At 44.7% G+C, this 15,981-nt stretch overlaps 3 protein-coding genes across 3 annotated transcripts in view; 2 read left to right on the top strand and 1 right to left on the bottom strand.

Moving 5' to 3' along the window:
• The window catches only part of LOC100261229 (uncharacterized), an 89,520-nt gene that overhangs the window by 41,663 nt on the left and 31,876 nt on the right, over nt 1-15,981 (bottom strand). The window lies entirely within an intron of this gene.
• On the top strand, nt 490-4,815 carry LOC132252546 (cuscuta receptor 1-like). Its single transcript, XM_019219486.2, has 6 exons — nt 490-972; nt 1,053-1,202; nt 1,900-1,974; nt 2,075-2,221; nt 2,294-2,443; nt 2,538-4,815. The coding sequence occupies exons 1-6, from the start codon at nt 618-620 to the stop codon at nt 4,742-4,744; spliced, it is 3,084 nt and encodes a 1,027-aa protein (XP_019075031.2). The 5' UTR covers nt 490-617; the 3' UTR covers nt 4,745-4,815.
• On the top strand, nt 5,789-8,774 carry LOC132253626 (uncharacterized). Its single transcript, XM_059736268.1, has 4 exons — nt 5,789-5,930; nt 6,165-6,749; nt 6,890-8,022; nt 8,123-8,774. The coding sequence occupies exons 2-4, from the start codon at nt 6,191-6,193 to the stop codon at nt 8,657-8,659; spliced, it is 2,229 nt and encodes a 742-aa protein (XP_059592251.1). The 5' UTR covers nt 5,789-5,930; nt 6,165-6,190; the 3' UTR covers nt 8,660-8,774.

Consider the following 15,981-nt stretch of genomic DNA (forward strand, 5'->3'; position numbering starts at 1 on the left):
TCCAGTTTTTCCAGCATTCTTGAAAACACCCAACAGCCAGATACCAAAGGATTTTTCTCCATGTTAAATTCAATCTTGAAATATAAGCAAGCATATGAACACCACCATTATAATCCAACATGCATAAAGAAAAGTAGGTGACTAGGAGAATGGCTAGTAATTCAATTAAAATAGCTCTAAGTTCCGACTGTCTCTTAACTGAAATGTCTTTCCTATCTTATTCTCATCTCTGTGATTTTACACCATTGCTAACTGTCATAAATTTTGGTACTAACTGTCACTACAGGAAATACATCGCTGTTACTTAGTGGTGGTTGAAGATGTGCAGTCATTTATTGACTGGTACAACCAGCCGCTGGAAGTTGCCTCTTTTTTCGCTGCAGTGGAGCCATCTCATTTATGTTAGATGTCCCCTGCCCCAAACGGGACATCTTTTATGCTGGTCCCATTTGAAAAAATGACTCAAATGCTCCAGTGAACTACTTGTCAGCATTTCCCATTGTTGAAACTTTCAACAGAATTAAATTGAGGTATGTGGATAATCACAAAGTATCTTCTATTTAACTACTTTTGTCAGAGTACAATGCAACTGTAATCTGCAAATTGTTATTATATTCATGGAGAGGCATTTTGGGATTTGGGCCTTCTTAGTTTTGTTTCTGGTACTGGATTATGGGTGTTTTGGATGCTTAGATGAAGAGAGGATTGCTCTCTTAGTGCTGAAAGCTGCCTTCTGTTCTCCAGATTGTTCTTCTCTTCCATCTTGGGAAGATGAAGAAAGTGACTGCTGTGGATGGGAAAGGGTTGAGTGTAGCAACACAACAGGACGAGTACTCAAGCTTTTTCTCAACAATACGAGGGAGTCATCCCAGGAATATTTGTACATCAATGCCTCTTTGTTTAGTCCATTTGTGGAGCTAAAAATACTCAATTTATCTACTAATATGCTGGCCACTTTGGGTGATGATGAGGGTATAAAATTTTCCCACTAAGTTTCCAGGTCTTAGTTTTTTTCTTCCTTTTGAATCTTTTCCCTCTTTCTTATCCTGCAGGCTCTGAAAGACCATTTAAGTTGAACAATCTGGAGCTCCTTGATTTAAGCAGTAATACTTTGGACATCAGCATGCTCGCATCTTTGACTGAACTCTCATCACTTAAGTCTCTATCTCTAGGTACCAACATATTGGAAGGATCAATTCAAGGTACAATGGATTTCTTTCTTCCTCTTTTATTTTATTTGATTTTCCCTTCTTCCTTTTTGAATATCCTTCTCTGGATGATATATTTTTTGGTCCATAGTTACTGTAAAGTTTCTTCTTAGGTGGACTTCTTAAGCTTAGTCCCCATCAATTTAAGGAAACCTGTTTCAATTCTTGCATTTTAAAGCATAGAAGCCATGTTTGGTATTTGGCAAATTTCATGGAAAGAAAATAGAAAGAAAAAATAGAAGGAAAGAAAAGATAAAATAAAATTATAAAATTTTTCTGTTGTTTGATTGTCCATGAAAGAGTTGGAGGAAAGAAGACTTAATTATTGAGTAATGCATTTTCCCAAACTTTCTCCAACTTTTTCTCACCTTTTCCATATTATCCAAACAGAAGAAAAATATTATGTCGAACATTTCTTTTTTCCTTTCCTTGATACTTTCTAGGAACCAGATATAGCCTTAGAAAGTACCCTAGATTCCTCAAATGTACCTATAACTCTGCTGAATTGTATTTTCCAATGTTTTCATATCTTCTGGTGCTGTCTACCATTTCAATTTTGATTGTCAATAGGTTTGTATTCAAGTTTTTCCAATCATTTTTCATCTTCCATGTGGCATCCTATTGATCTGTATTGCAAACACTGGTAAGTATGTTGCCTTTTCTGTATGATTTCTTATATTGGCTTTTGCAGAGTTGGCTGCTTTGCACAACTTGGAGGAGTTGGATTTGAGTAATAATTTGTTGGAAAGCTTTATAACAACCAAAGGTATACAAAGGGAATTCTCTCCCATTGCTTAGTGTAAGAAACTCTTTAATTGGGTCTGTGATGATTTATGATAGCTCTAATTTTCCATCTTTGATATCAGGGCTCAAAAGTCTGAGAAAGTTGCGAGTTTTACACCTGGAGACAAATGGTTTCAATATCAGCACCCTAAAATCATTGGGGAGGCTCTCATTGCTTAAGGAGCTTTATCTTGGAGGGAATAAATTGGAAGGTTCTGTTACACTCAGAGGTAAGCTTAAGTATAAATTTTGTAATGCTGCTCTTTCTTTCTCTCTTGTAATTGTTCCTTTTTCCCTTCCAGAGCTCAATAATTTGAGAAACTTGGAGGTTCTTGATTTGTCTTCTACCAATATCAGCAGCAGCATTCTGCAAATAGTAGAAGTAATGACATCACTTAAAGCCTTATCTTTGCGAAGCAATGGAATCAATGGTTCACAGACCGCGCTTCAAGGTACCTTTTATAATAGTTTGAATTTTGATTCAAAACATTTGCTGATACTAAATGGGAAAGAATCATTCATTTTGCTCCCTTTTTTTTTTCTCAGGTTTGTGCAAACTTAGGAACCTTCAAGAGTTAGACCTCAGTGATAATGGGTTTGAGGGCAGTGTCTCTCCATGTTTGGGAAACTTGACCTCCCTTCGAGCATTGGATCTATCTAAAAATCGATTTTCAGGAAACCTAGATTCATCTCTCTTTGCTGGTCTCATGAAACTAGAATTCCTTTCCCTTTCACATAATGTCTTCCAAACTTTTCCTCCCATTAGCTCCTTTGCTAAGCATTCCAAGCTTGAGGTGCTTGATCTCATCTGTGGGAATAACACATTGTTGTTAGAAAGTGAAGATCAAACTTGGGTTCCATCCTTTCAACTGAAGGTGTTTCGTCTTTCAAGTTGCATACTCAAAACAGGGTCCATTCCAAGTTTTCTTCACCACCAGCATGATTTAAGAGTAGTTGATCTCTCGAATAGCAGTTTGGAAGAAGATTTTCCCACTTGGCTGATGAAGAACAATACAAGATTGGAAGAACTAAACTTGAAGAATAACTCTCTTACAGGCTATTTTCACCTTCCTTATCGTCCACATATATTTACCTCTGCAATAGATATTTCCAACAATCTCTTGCAAGGCCAAATGCCATCAAACATCAGTGTCTCTCTCCCAAATCTCATGTTCCTGAATGTGTCGAGGAATTCCTTTGAAGGTAGCATTCCTTCCTTCGGTGGTATGAGAAAATTGCTCTTTTTGGACTTGTCTAACAACTTATTCACGGGAGGAATACCCGAGGACTTGGCCATGGGTTGCCCCTCTCTGGAGTACCTTATACTCTCAAAGAATGATTTGCATGGCCAAATGTTTCCAAGGGTTTCTAATCTCCCCAGTTTGAGACATTTGGAGTTGGATGACAATCACTTCTCTGGAAAAATCCCAGACCTGTCCAACAGTTCTGGATTGGAGAGATTAGATGTTAGTCACAACTCCATATCCGGTAAGCTGCCGGGGTGGATTGGAAATATGTCAAATTTGGCTGCACTAGTCATGCCCAACAATAGTCTTGAAGGACCCATTCCTGTTGAATTTTGCTCCCTTGATGCCCTTGAACTCCTAGACCTTTCAAACAACAGTCTCTCCGGCTCCCTTCCATCCTGCTTTAGTCCATCCTCATTAATTCATGTACACTTGCAGGAAAATCATCTCACAGGACCTCTGACTAAGGCTTTCACTAGAAGCATGCATTTGGCAACTTTAGACATTAGAAATAACAATTTATCTGGTGGCATCCCAGATTGGATTTCCATGTTCTCAGGCTTAAGCATTCTCCTCTTGAAAGGAAACCATTTTCAGGGAAAAATTCCCTATCAGTTATGCCAATTGTCCAAGATAACCATATTGGATCTTTCTTACAACAGTCTCTCTGGTCATATTCCTTCTTGCTTAAACAAAATCCGATTCAGGACTGGATTTCGATCTGGGAAATTTTCCATCATATCATATTTCCAAAGCTCAGGATTCTCATCATATCTGTATCATAGCCAGCACATTGAATTATCTCAAGTAAATGTCAACAGCTACCCCATAGCTTATGATAAGGCCATGGCCGAGTTCACGACGAAGAACAGGACCGACTTCTACAAGGGAAACTTTCTATACTCCATGACTGGGATCGATCTCTCTTCCAACAAGTTGACAGGTGCAATACCTCCTGAAATTGGAAACTTGAGCCAGGTTCACGCATTGAATCTTTCTCACAACATTTTAACTGGGCCAATCCCAGCAGCCTTCTCAGGTCTGAAGAGCATAGAGAGCTTGGACCTCTCCTACAACAACCTGACTGGTACCATCCCTGGGGAACTCACTGAGCTAACCAACTTGGCAGTTTTCAGTGTGGCTTACAACAACTTAAGTGGTAAAATACCAGAAATGACAGCCCAGTTTGGGACATTCTTGGAAAACAGTTATGTGGGAAATCCTTATCTTTGTGGGTCACTGTTGAGGAAAAACTGCAGCAGAGCTGAGGAAGAAGCAGAAATTGAGGAAGGAGAAAAAGGTTTGACAGATAGGGACATTTTCTATGTGTGCTTTGGGGCGTCTTATGTAGTAGTATTATTAGGAGTTGCTGCTGTTCTCTACATCAATGGGGGTTGGAGAAAGAAATGGTTTCATGTCATTGATGTTGTCGCCTCGCGTATCCGATGGTCCACGTTGCTGCTATATGGATGGACACGTGATTCTCAACACACAAGGGGTTCTTGATTCAGTGGTTGCACCTGCAAAAGGCATCTGGACAGGGTGTCCGGACGCACCCTCCGATGGTTTTATTAGCCATGGTGAGAAAGAGATATATAAATCAGTTGGCTTTTTTCTAGGTATCAAGAGGTTACCAGGAGCCCCTTTCTTCTTCGTGCGAAGGTATATATATCCAGCTTCAGGGGTACTGTTCCTCTCATTAATGGTGAGGAGATCTTTTCTGTTGTGATGATGACAATAGGTGTTAGTAGGAGCACTATCATCCTATGAATGGCTGTCAGAGACTATGGTAGGTGATGCGGCCGTCAGAGATCGTGGGAAGCGATTATGCAGAATGATCGTGGGAAGTGACTTGCTGTCACTTCCTCTTGTCTTCTCATTCTGCAGGTGATGGGATGTGGGCCATGGCTGCTTGTTGTGGTTGCGTGTAAGACTCGCTTTACTTTAATTGACCATCCAGAAGATTTATATCCGGATGGCTCATGCTGACTATCCGGATGTGTTGTGGAGACTATCCGGATGTGTACGCTCTGCCAGCGTCGTTTGCTCTTCCTTGGATAGGAGAAGATGAAACGTCGTTTGCCTTTCCTTGAGGCGATCCGGATAGGATGTCTACACCATGCATATCCTTAGGGGAATCCGGATAATGATGGTCCGGCTGATAATACGTGCCACGCGTCACTATGAGCTGCGTGCCACGTGTTTCCCAAGGGGAGGGGTCCCTACATTGCCCCCCTTTTTAACTTGCCTATTTTGCCCAAAAAATGGGCGGGTTAAAAATAACTGGCTTTTGAAAACTGAAGAAGTCTCTTCGTCTGACTGGGCCACGTGGCGAGTGGGGGTGCGGAAGCCAAAAAGGCATTTTTTATGACGAGCCGCCGACCCTGCGTATCCCCAGACAATATGTCGTTTCAATGATAACATGGCTGTTGGTTTGGCTTTCCGAGGGGCTGTCCTGCTATAAATAGGGTACTGTACCTCTTTTTGTATTTTTTCCTACTGCATTCTCTTGAGAGTCTTTCTTCTTACTGCTTTTTCTACGCCCTTTGCTTTTCTGAGAAAAGAAAAAAAAAAAAAAAAAGACTCCGAAAGCTCTTTTGTACCAGTGCTTTTGTATCGCAACTTTGTTGGTTTGCTGCTGGTGATTTCGTATCAAGGCGGTACCCGTTCTTCTTCTTCGGTGCTGTATTTGGTACGTATCTCTTTGCTACTGCCGTTCCTTTGGTTGCGTTTGCTGGTTCTTTACACTTGCTTTCTGGCTTGCTTGGGCATTGTTTTGGACGAGTCGTTTGCAATTGTTGTTGAATGTTGGTACTTTGTTGTTGTTTGGAGGGGTTTTTGAGGGGTTTTTCTGACGGCTTTGAGTTAGGGTTTGTGTATTTTCTGATTGCCTGGTCTGAACCGTTTGCATTGTTTTTGCGTGTAGATTTTGCTTTGGCTTTGTGGTAAGAAATGGCTCCAAAAAAGACTGTTTCGTCTGTCCGGGTCAGCGAGGCTAGCGAAAAGGCGATAGACAAATTAAATGCGAAGGAGTTCCGGGAGCGATTCCTGATCCCCCATGACGTGTTGATAGACCTGGTGAACGAGGAGGCGGCTATGCCTACTGAGAAAGGTGGAAAAAACGCTATCCTCTTCACAAAGGAACAATTCAACGCGGGGCTCCGGTTCCCTCTGCCGGCGTTGTTCAAGGAATTCCTCCACTTCTCTCAAATTCCCCCCATCTTTATTCACCCCAACCTTGTCCGGGTGCTGATGGGATGCAGCATCATCAACATGCTGTACAGCCTCGACCTGACGCTACTGGAAGTGTTCTTTGTCTATTCCCTGAAGAAAGCAAAGAATGATATCTTCAGTGTGTCCGCTCACCTGCCCTCCCTTCAAATGGTGACAGAACTGCCAGATTCGACAAAGGGAGGGGCGAAGGGGCTGGTGGCAGTCTGGGGTGGATGGGCGGGGCTATCGCAGCATCCGTCGAGGCCTTTTTCTCCGAATTATACCCTAAAAATTCCGGGTAATCTTGTTTTGCGATTTTTTTTTTTTTTTTTTTTTTTTTTTTTTTTTTTTTTTTTTTTTTTTTTTTTAGATTTTGCTTTGCTGATTTTTTCTGATCTTTCCGGGCGGAATTCTCACCTTTTGTTGCTGACAATGCAGGTTTGGAATTGAGGGGCCACCTTGTGGATTGGGTGGAAAAGGCATCCTTTGCCTGTGTCTGCAAATTATTTGAAATAGATCCCAAGGAGAGGGCCTACAAAACATTGCTCTCGGCGCGGAATTTGACAGAGGTCGTCCGGGAGCCCCAGGAATATGTTATCAACATCCTTCCTAGGAAATTGGCAAAGGATGAGATAGTGCCTGGGGAGCATTATACAGTGAAAGAGCTCCCCCTCTATCAGGAAGCTAAAGAAGCTGACGCTGAAAGGCGGCGAAAGCTCCTGGAGGATAGAGATCAGAAAAAGACTGAAGGCACTATCCGGAAGGCTCCCGGACAGAAGCGGGGTCCGGACTCCCCTCCGAAGAAAACTTCAGGAAAAAGGGGGAAGCTGGTGAAGAAGCATGGGAAGGATGCGAAGGAACCCACTCCTCCCAAGGAGTTTCCTCCTCCACAAACTACCTATGAGGGGGAAGTAATGATAGAGGAGCCAGTAAATGCTGCTCCGCATTCTATCTCAAGCGGCCCCGGGCGCATGTCGGGGTTGAATCACTCAGGTCCCTCCTTAGTCGCGGCTGCGCGTCTAGCCAACGTGGCTGAGGAAGCTGCATCTATCAACCATCCGGGCAACCTCAATCCGGATGCAGCTGAAACGGCCCCGTTGGAGGAAGCGGGGGCAGAAAGCCAAAGTCAGCCTTCCGACGACCCGGATCGCCTGGCTATAGTCCTGGTGAAAGAGCCTCCCCTCAAGAAGCCGCGTTTGACGCGCGATCTACAGTCCGGACTCTTTGAGCGGCTTCAAGAGCGGCAGCAAGAGATTGAAATTAGTTGCGCTTCTGCCCATGACGCTCATCCGGATGGAGGCGAGGTGGAGATGGCTACTGAGACCTCAGCCGTTCCGGCAATAATTCCGGCTGAGGATGCATCCGGACCTATGTGCCCGGACGAAAATATGGGGGCTCCGATTCCGGGACACGAGCTACCCTCTCCTTCCTCATCCGAGGAGCAATCTGCTGATGATGCCGCTCCCGCTAGCCCTTTCAGCTACGCGGAGTTGGAAGCTAAGTTAAAGCAGATTACTCCTGACTGGAAAGCCATCAAGCCCTCTGCTAAGATGTTTGATATGATAGAAACGGTACGCCGTTGTCTTGTGTTTTTGCTTTTTGACTTTTTGTTGCACTGATGTGTTTGTTGTAGTATGATTTATGTTTTTGCTTTTCTTGTTTGTGTGTTAGCTGGTGAGGGGCCTCCGCAGCATGTCTCAACAACACGCTCTTTTTACTCAGCTGCTGCAGACCGCAGACTATATGAGGACCTTCTCCTCTCGGCACCAAGAGATTGAAAATCAACTGCGTCTGAGAATGGAGGAGGCTGAGGCCAGTCTATCCACCATGCGAGAGGAAAATGAAGCCCTCCGGGTGGAGTTGGCTGAGGCAAAGGGTCAAGAAGAATCAACTGCGGGCCGCCTTCATGAGGCGGAGGGTGAGGCAGCCCGGCTAAGGGATGAATTGAGTCGACTCCGGACAGAAGTTTTGAATGAAAAGAAACAGAAGGAAGACTTGCAGCTGCGTCTGGATGTGCAAAAAGAGGAACTTGAACGGGAGTTTGCTGTGGAAAGGGAGGAACTTGCAGCGGATTACCAGAGACAAGTGGATGATACATTTATCTTTGGGTATCGCTGCTGCATGAAGAAGAACGGTATAAAGCGAGATACCCCTTCAATTCCTCCAAGTGAAGAAAAGAAGCTCCATGAGAAACCTGCTCCCCGATAGTTTATATCTTCTTGCAATTTTTCTGCTGTAATTTTTCCTTCTGTATATTTTTGTGGTCCGGATGTCTCTTTGTAATTTACATTTACTCATATCAATAAAACTTACTTCTTTCTCATTTGCACTTGTGTACACTTTCTACTGATAATACTGCTTTAAATTAAACACATTCCATGGTCTGAGTAACGGAGTGCCATCTAGCTTTTGTAAATGATAGGCTCCATTTTCATTTGCCTTAGACACTATGTAGGGTCCTTCCCAATTGGCTTGGAATTTTCCTGCGCCTACTTCAGCAGTATTTTCAAAAACTTTTCTAAGTACTAGCGTACCATTTTTGAAGTTTCTGGGCCTGACTTTTCGATTGTAATGCGCTGATGCTCTTTGTTGATAATCTGCCATCCGGATGGATGCGCTTTCTCTGACTTCGTCTGCCCAGTCCAAATTTCTTCCTAGTTCCGTGTCGGCATCTTTTTGCTTTGCTGCATCAGTCCGGATAGTAGGAAGACCTATTTCAGTGGGAATGACTGCATCCATTCCATATGTGAGGGCAAAAGGAGTATTTCCTGTTGGTCGTCCGGGTGTGGTCCGATAGGCCCACAGGACGCCGGGTAGTTCCTCCACCCACTTCCCTTTGGCTCGCTCCAGCCTTTTCTTCAAGGCATTGACTAGAGTTTTGTTTGTGGCTTCCGCCTGGCCATTGCTTTGAGGATAACGTGGCGTGGAGTATGAATTCTGGATATTCAATTCCGAACAGAAATTCCTGAATGCAATGCTGTCAAATTGTGGACCGTTGTCAGCTATGATGATTTGGGGAATCCCATAACGGCAAACAATGTTCTTCCATACGAACTTGGTAACATCTTTATCTTTGATGCTTGCATATGCTTCAGCCTCTACCCATTTACTGAAGTAATCAGTGGCGACAAGAAGGAATTTCTTTTGGGCGGGTGCTGCTGGGAGGGGTCCCACTATGTCCATGCCCCACTGCGCGAAAGGCCATGGGCTTGAGACCGATTTTAATGCGATTGATGGTATATGTGGAATGGGAGCGTATCTTTGACATTTATCACATTTTTGGACATATGCTGCCGCGTCTTTCTTCATTGTTGGCCAATAGTATCCTTGTGAATGAGCTCTATGTGCTAGGGATCGTCCTCCCGTATGATTTCCGCATACTCCTTCATGTAACTCCGCTAACACATACTGGGCCTCTGAATGCCCAAGACAGCGAAGATAAGGCCCTGTGAAGGATCGCTTGTACAGGTGCCCCCCAATCAGGGTGAAACGGGCAGCTTGCACCCGGATTTTGTGCGCTCGTTTAGGATCTTCGGGTAAAGTTCCTGTCCGGAGATATTCTGCAATATCATGCGTCCATTCTTGATCATCCGCTTGGTTTGCTTCAATGGAGTTGCAAGTGGAATTTTCTGCGACAGAGGGATTGGCTTGTACATGGATAGGCAATAGAATGGCTTCTCTGATGGGGAGGGAAGCAGCTATACCGGCCAAGGCGTCAGCGCGCCCGTTGTCAGCTCGCTTAATTTTTTCAATTGTCCACTCGGTGAATTGCTGTAAGGTGCTTCTTACTTTGGCCAAGTATCGCGCCATGCGTGAGTCCTTAGCCTCATATTCTTTCTGGACATGCCTTACCACTAGTTGCGAGTCGCTGTAGATTCGGAGTTTGGAGACGGATAGCGCAAGAGCGAGGTCCAATCCGGACAGGATGGCCTCGTATTCTGCTTCATTGTTAGACGCGGAGAATCCCAGCCGGATGGCCTGCTCCAGATGTTCCCCAGTTGGGGACTGCAATAAGAGCCCAACTCCAGAGCCTGATGAGCGTGAGGCTCCGTCAACTCGTAGAGTCCACCACTCCTGTTCACCTGATTCGTGGTGCTGGTCGGGTCTTCGTGAATATTCGAGCACGAAGTCGGCCATTACTTGGCCTTTTTTGGATAATCTGGGTTGGAATTCGATTCCAAATTCGCTCAATTCGATGGCCCACTGTAGCATTCGCCCAGTTAAATCTGGCTTGTGTAGAATGCTACGAAGGGGCTGGTCGGTCAGTACAATCACTGGGTGAGCTTGAAAATAGGGGCGGAGCTTTTGAGCAGCACTTCGAAGAGCTAAGGCTGTTAGCTCCATTTTTGAATACCTGGTTTCTACATCTGCCAAAGCTCTGCTGACATAGTAGACAGGTTTCTGCTCCTTTGGCGAAGGGCAGCGGAATAGAACGGCGCTGATTGCCCATTCTGAGACAGCTAAATACATATATAGCTTCTCCTTTGGCATGGGGCTGCTCAAGATGGGCGGATGCATAAGACAGTGTTTAATTCTTTCCAACGCGTTTTGGCAATTGTCCGTCCATCCCTGCGTTCCAGCTTTTCGTATCGCTAAGAAGAAGGGTCGCAACTCGTCAGTGAAGCGGGCTATAAAACGTCCTAACGCAACGAGCTTGCCTGTGAGGCGTTGTAACTCCTTTTTGTTCCTGGGAGGAGGTGTCTCCATGACTGCTTTGACTTGATCCGGGCTGACTTCTATGCCTCTTTGGCTGACCATAAATCCCAGAAATTTGCCAGCACTCACGCCAAAGGCACATTTGGAAGGATTTAGCTTCATGTCATACTTTCGCAAGAGGTAAAATACTTCTTGTAAATGGAGGATATGCTGCTCTCGAGTTTTGCTTTTAACCACGATATCGTCAATGTATACCTCGACCGAGCGGCCTATCAGAGGTTTGAAGATTTTAGTCATCAATCTTTGATACGTGGCGCCAGCGTTTTTGAGTCCGAATGGCATGACTTTGTAGCAATAGAGGCCGTGTGGCGTTATGAATGCTGTTTTTTCTTCGTCATCCGGAGACATGGGAATTTGGTGATAGCCGGAGAAGGCATCCAAGAAAGAGAGCATCCCTTGCCCGGAAGTGGAATCCACAATTTGATCTATCCGCGGTAAGGGAAAACTGTCCTTTGGACATGCATTATTGAGATTGGTGTAATCAACACAGATTCGCCATTTGCCCTCTTTCTTTGGTACCACTACTACATTTGCCAACCAATCCGGATAATATACCTCTCTGATGAATCCGGCTTCCAATAATTTGTTAATTTCTTCTTGGATAACTCTTTGTCTATCCGGGTGAAATCGTCTAATCTTCTGTCGAATGGGTCTGGCTGCTGGAAAGACGTTAAGCTTGTGAGAGGCGATAGAGGGATGAATTCCCTTCATATCCGAATGTGTCCATGCGAAGATGTCATGGTTACTTCGAAGGATATTCTGTATGCTCTGGGTTTCTTCTTGTGTCATGAGGGAACTGATGTTTGTGAGGTGATCATTCTCTTCTGAGATTTGGATTGTTTGTAAGGGATCTGCTACCGGGGGATCCTTGTCCACCGGACCCAATAATTGCTATTGGTCGCGCGCAATGCTAGGTTCAGGGGGAGATGCATCTTCCTGGTTAGCGACTGCTTCACGTGCTATTTGGTAGCACTGGCGAGCGGCTAACTGGCTGCCATACAAGTCAGTTTGCCCTTCATTGGTGAGGAAACTCACCATTTGATGATATGTGGAGGGGATGGCTTTCATGTAGTGAAGCCATGTGCGTCCCAAGATGATATTGAAGGGTGACAATTCTTGCACCACCGAGAATTGCACGTTGAGAGTGACTGGTCCAGCTCGAACCGGCAGTATAATGTCTCCTAAGGATGTTGTTGATGATCCGTTGAATCCAGATAAGATTCGTCCGGGGTTTTCGAGACCCGCGAGACTGTGTCCCATATGGCCAATGACTGATGCTTGTACTAGATCGGCTGAACTGCCTGGATCAACCAAGATACGTCTTACATCAAAATCTCCTATTTCCAGAGAGAGGATGAGGGCGTCGCGATGTGGCTGTAGCGTCCGGGTGGGATCTACTGGTGGGAAAATGATTGTCCCATCTATGGGGCGAGGGCCCTCTCCAGTAAGACCCGGCCGGATGGAATTAATGCGCTCGCGTATTGACGCGGCCCGCAGCAATTTCTGCCTTTTACGCCTGGAATCGTATTCCTCGTCAGACGGGCCCCCATTGATATAGTTTATCACAGCCTTGGGGGCGACTGGGGCCCTCGGGGCCTCAGAGTTATGATGCTGAGATACGTCCCTTCCTCCAGTATCTGAGCGGAGGTACTGTTTTAAATGTCCTGCTTTGATGAGCCTTTCAACTAGATACTGGAGGGATCGACACGTCTCTGTTGTATGACCATGGTCTTTGTGGAAGGCGCATTTCTTGCTGCGGTCTCTTATGGATGGGTCCGTTTCGAGGGGTCTAGGCCACCTGAAGTCGGACAACCCTTGGATCATTGGGAGAAGTTTTTCGTATGATACGGATAGAGGTGTGGCGGGCGGCCTATTCGGACGACTCGGCCCGTCCTGTCTTCGGTCAACTGGTTTTGGACGGTCTGGAGGCTTGGCATGCCTGTCCGCGTTATCTCTAGAAGCCCGTCCGGCAACCAAAACTTGTTGAGTGGCTGCCCGCACGTCATCTTCGAGCATTGAATATTTGTTAGCACGTCTGAACAAATCGTCCATCGTTGTGGGAGGCTTTTTTGCCAGTGATTCAAAAAATGGAGTGCCCGGACAAATGCTTCTCTTGAAGATTTGTAGGACAGCATCCATGCTGCAAACCTCTATTTGGAGTACGGCTTGGCCAAATCGTTTCACAAATTCCCTCAAGGATTCGTTGTCTCTCATTTTTATGTTCTGGAGGGTGCTGATATTCTGCTTGTGTCGAGCAGAGCACAAGTACTGTCCCACGAATGCTTCAGAGAGGTCCCTGAAATTGTCAATAGAGTTAGGAGGTAGGCGATGAAACCATGAGAGGGCCTGCCCTTGAAGGCTGGCAGGGAATACTTTGCATAATAATGCATCGTTGCCAATATCGAGCGTCATAAGCTGTCGATAGTGCATGATGTGGTCGAAGGGATCGTTGGTCCCATCGTATGTGGAAAACTTTGGTACGAGGAATCCTCTTGGGGGCTCGTAATGGGTGATATGAGAGCAAAAGGGCGTGGAGAGCATGTCATCCAGCCTTTTGCTGATGGAGCCAATGGGTGGCTCGTTTGGGAGGTTTCTCCCGGCTGGTCGCTCCGCTAGGTGTGAATGAACGTTCCGCATCGCTAGGGTGACCATGGGGTCACGATGCGGAGGTACGTTCTGCACCATGGGAGCGATCATAGGATCGGGGCGTGGCGCCCGGGTTGTGGCTGCTGGTGGCCTTGATCTCCCAGGCTCTTGTGGGCCTAGTCTTGCGCGCATAGAACTTGACAACTGTGATTTTCTATCACGCTGTCTTTTTGCTGAGAAATGAGTGGAATCTGAGCTTTCCTCACGGGGAGCTCGAGGCATGGGTGTGCGTGGCTCATGGTGCCTTGCGTTGTACGTTCCTGGGATAGCTCCTGTTGACCCAGGATATATTGATTCTGGCTCTGGCTTTGAGTTTGCCACCTGGCCTTTTGAGCGCTGACGACGAGGAGGTCCTGATGTTGAGGCTTGAATGCGTAACACAGCGTTTTCTTCCCTTAACCTCTCCGTCTCCTGGAGGAGAGCTTTTAGCTGTTTTTCGCTTGCCAACTGTCTTTTTTCGATGGCTTGACGCCATTCGTGATTATCTTCTTCCTCTCTACCAGATGATCGACTTTGGGAAGGTGTGGCCATCTTTGCCAGTGACTGAATCAAAATAAAAAGTCAAATTTTCCCACAGACGGCGCCAATGTTGTCGCCTCGCGTATCCGATGGTCCACGTTGCTGCTATATGGATGGACACGTGATTCTCAACACACAAGGGGTTCTTGATTCAGTGGTTGCACCTGCAAAAGGCATCCGGACAGGGTGTCCGGACGCACCCTCCGATGGTTTTATTAGCCATGGTGAGAAAGAGATATATAAATCAGTTGGCTTTTTTCTAGGTATCAAGAGGTTACCAGGAGCCCCTTTCTTCTTCGTGCGAAGGTATATATATCCAGCTTCAGGGGTACTGTTCCTCTCATTAATGGTGAGGAGATCTTTTCTGTTGTGATGATGACAATAGGTGTTAGTAGGAGCACTATCATCCTATGAATGGCTGTCAGAGACTATGGTAGGTGATGCGGCCGTCAGAGATCGTGGGAAGCGATTATGCAGAATGATCGTGGGAAGTGACTTGCTGTCACTTCCTCTTGTCTTCTCATTCTGCAGGTGATGGGATGTGGGCCATGGCTGCTTGTTGTGGTTGCGTGTAAGACTCGCTTTACTTTAATTGACCATCCAGAAGATTTATATCCGGATGGCTCATGCTGACTATCCGGATGTGTTGTGGAGACTATCCGGATGTGTACGCTCTGCCAGCGTCGTTTGCTCTTCCTTGGATAGGAGAAGATGAAACGTCGTTTGCCTTTCCTTGAGGCGATCCGGATAGGATGTCTACACCATGCATATCCTTAGGGGAATCCGGATAATGATGGTCCGGCTGATAATACGTGCCACGCGTCACTATGAGCTGCGTGCCACGTGTTTCCCAAGGGGAGGGGTCCCTACAATTGATGTATTGATCACATGTTGCTGCAATTTTGTGATGCACCTTGTTGGTAAGTTCTCCAGTTAGAAGGGCTTGGGCTTACAGCGGAGGTGTATTGAAAAATTTTCTGATCATGGAAAAAGAAATGAATGTTCAAAATATGTCCCAAACATGATTGTTGTCCTATTTATAGGAAAACAAATATTATCTTAGGATCTATATATTTATGATTATCGTGGTATTTATAGGGAAACAAGTGGAACAACAGATTGTTTAGTAAAAAAAAGATATTTGTAATCTAGATTCAATCCTTTGATAAACAAATTTTCCTTACGATGTTTGAAAGTTTAGTTTTGAATATTATTGTGACACATCTTTTAATAATATTTGTAGGTATAAAAAAAAAAAAAAAAAAAAAAGTCCCAAACATGATGACTAGATTTAATTTAATTTTCAATAAGATTTATTGTTGTTGAAAATTTTAGTTTTCAAATTATACAATTTAAGGTAATAAAACAAATTTAAAATATGAGACGGTTGTTGTAGTTTTAATTTTTAATAGCTCAAATAAAAAAAATTAGGATTTGCTTGTTGATAAGTTTATTTTCTATGGTTTTAGTTTGAAGTTGAAGATAAAATCAATATGATAGTTTTGATTGCATTGATAGAACATGAAATAATTTATGAGAAATTATCTAAAAGTGCAGGGTGGGGATGATTATCATAGGATAATTTTACCATTTGAATGTCATTTTTTTATATTACCGATTATAGCAAATGTTACTATGACAAAGACTAT

This window comes from Vitis vinifera, chromosome 4 (genome assembly GCF_030704535.1).
Source record: "Vitis vinifera cultivar Pinot Noir 40024 chromosome 4, ASM3070453v1".
Taxonomy (NCBI): domain Eukaryota; kingdom Viridiplantae; phylum Streptophyta; class Magnoliopsida; order Vitales; family Vitaceae; genus Vitis; species Vitis vinifera.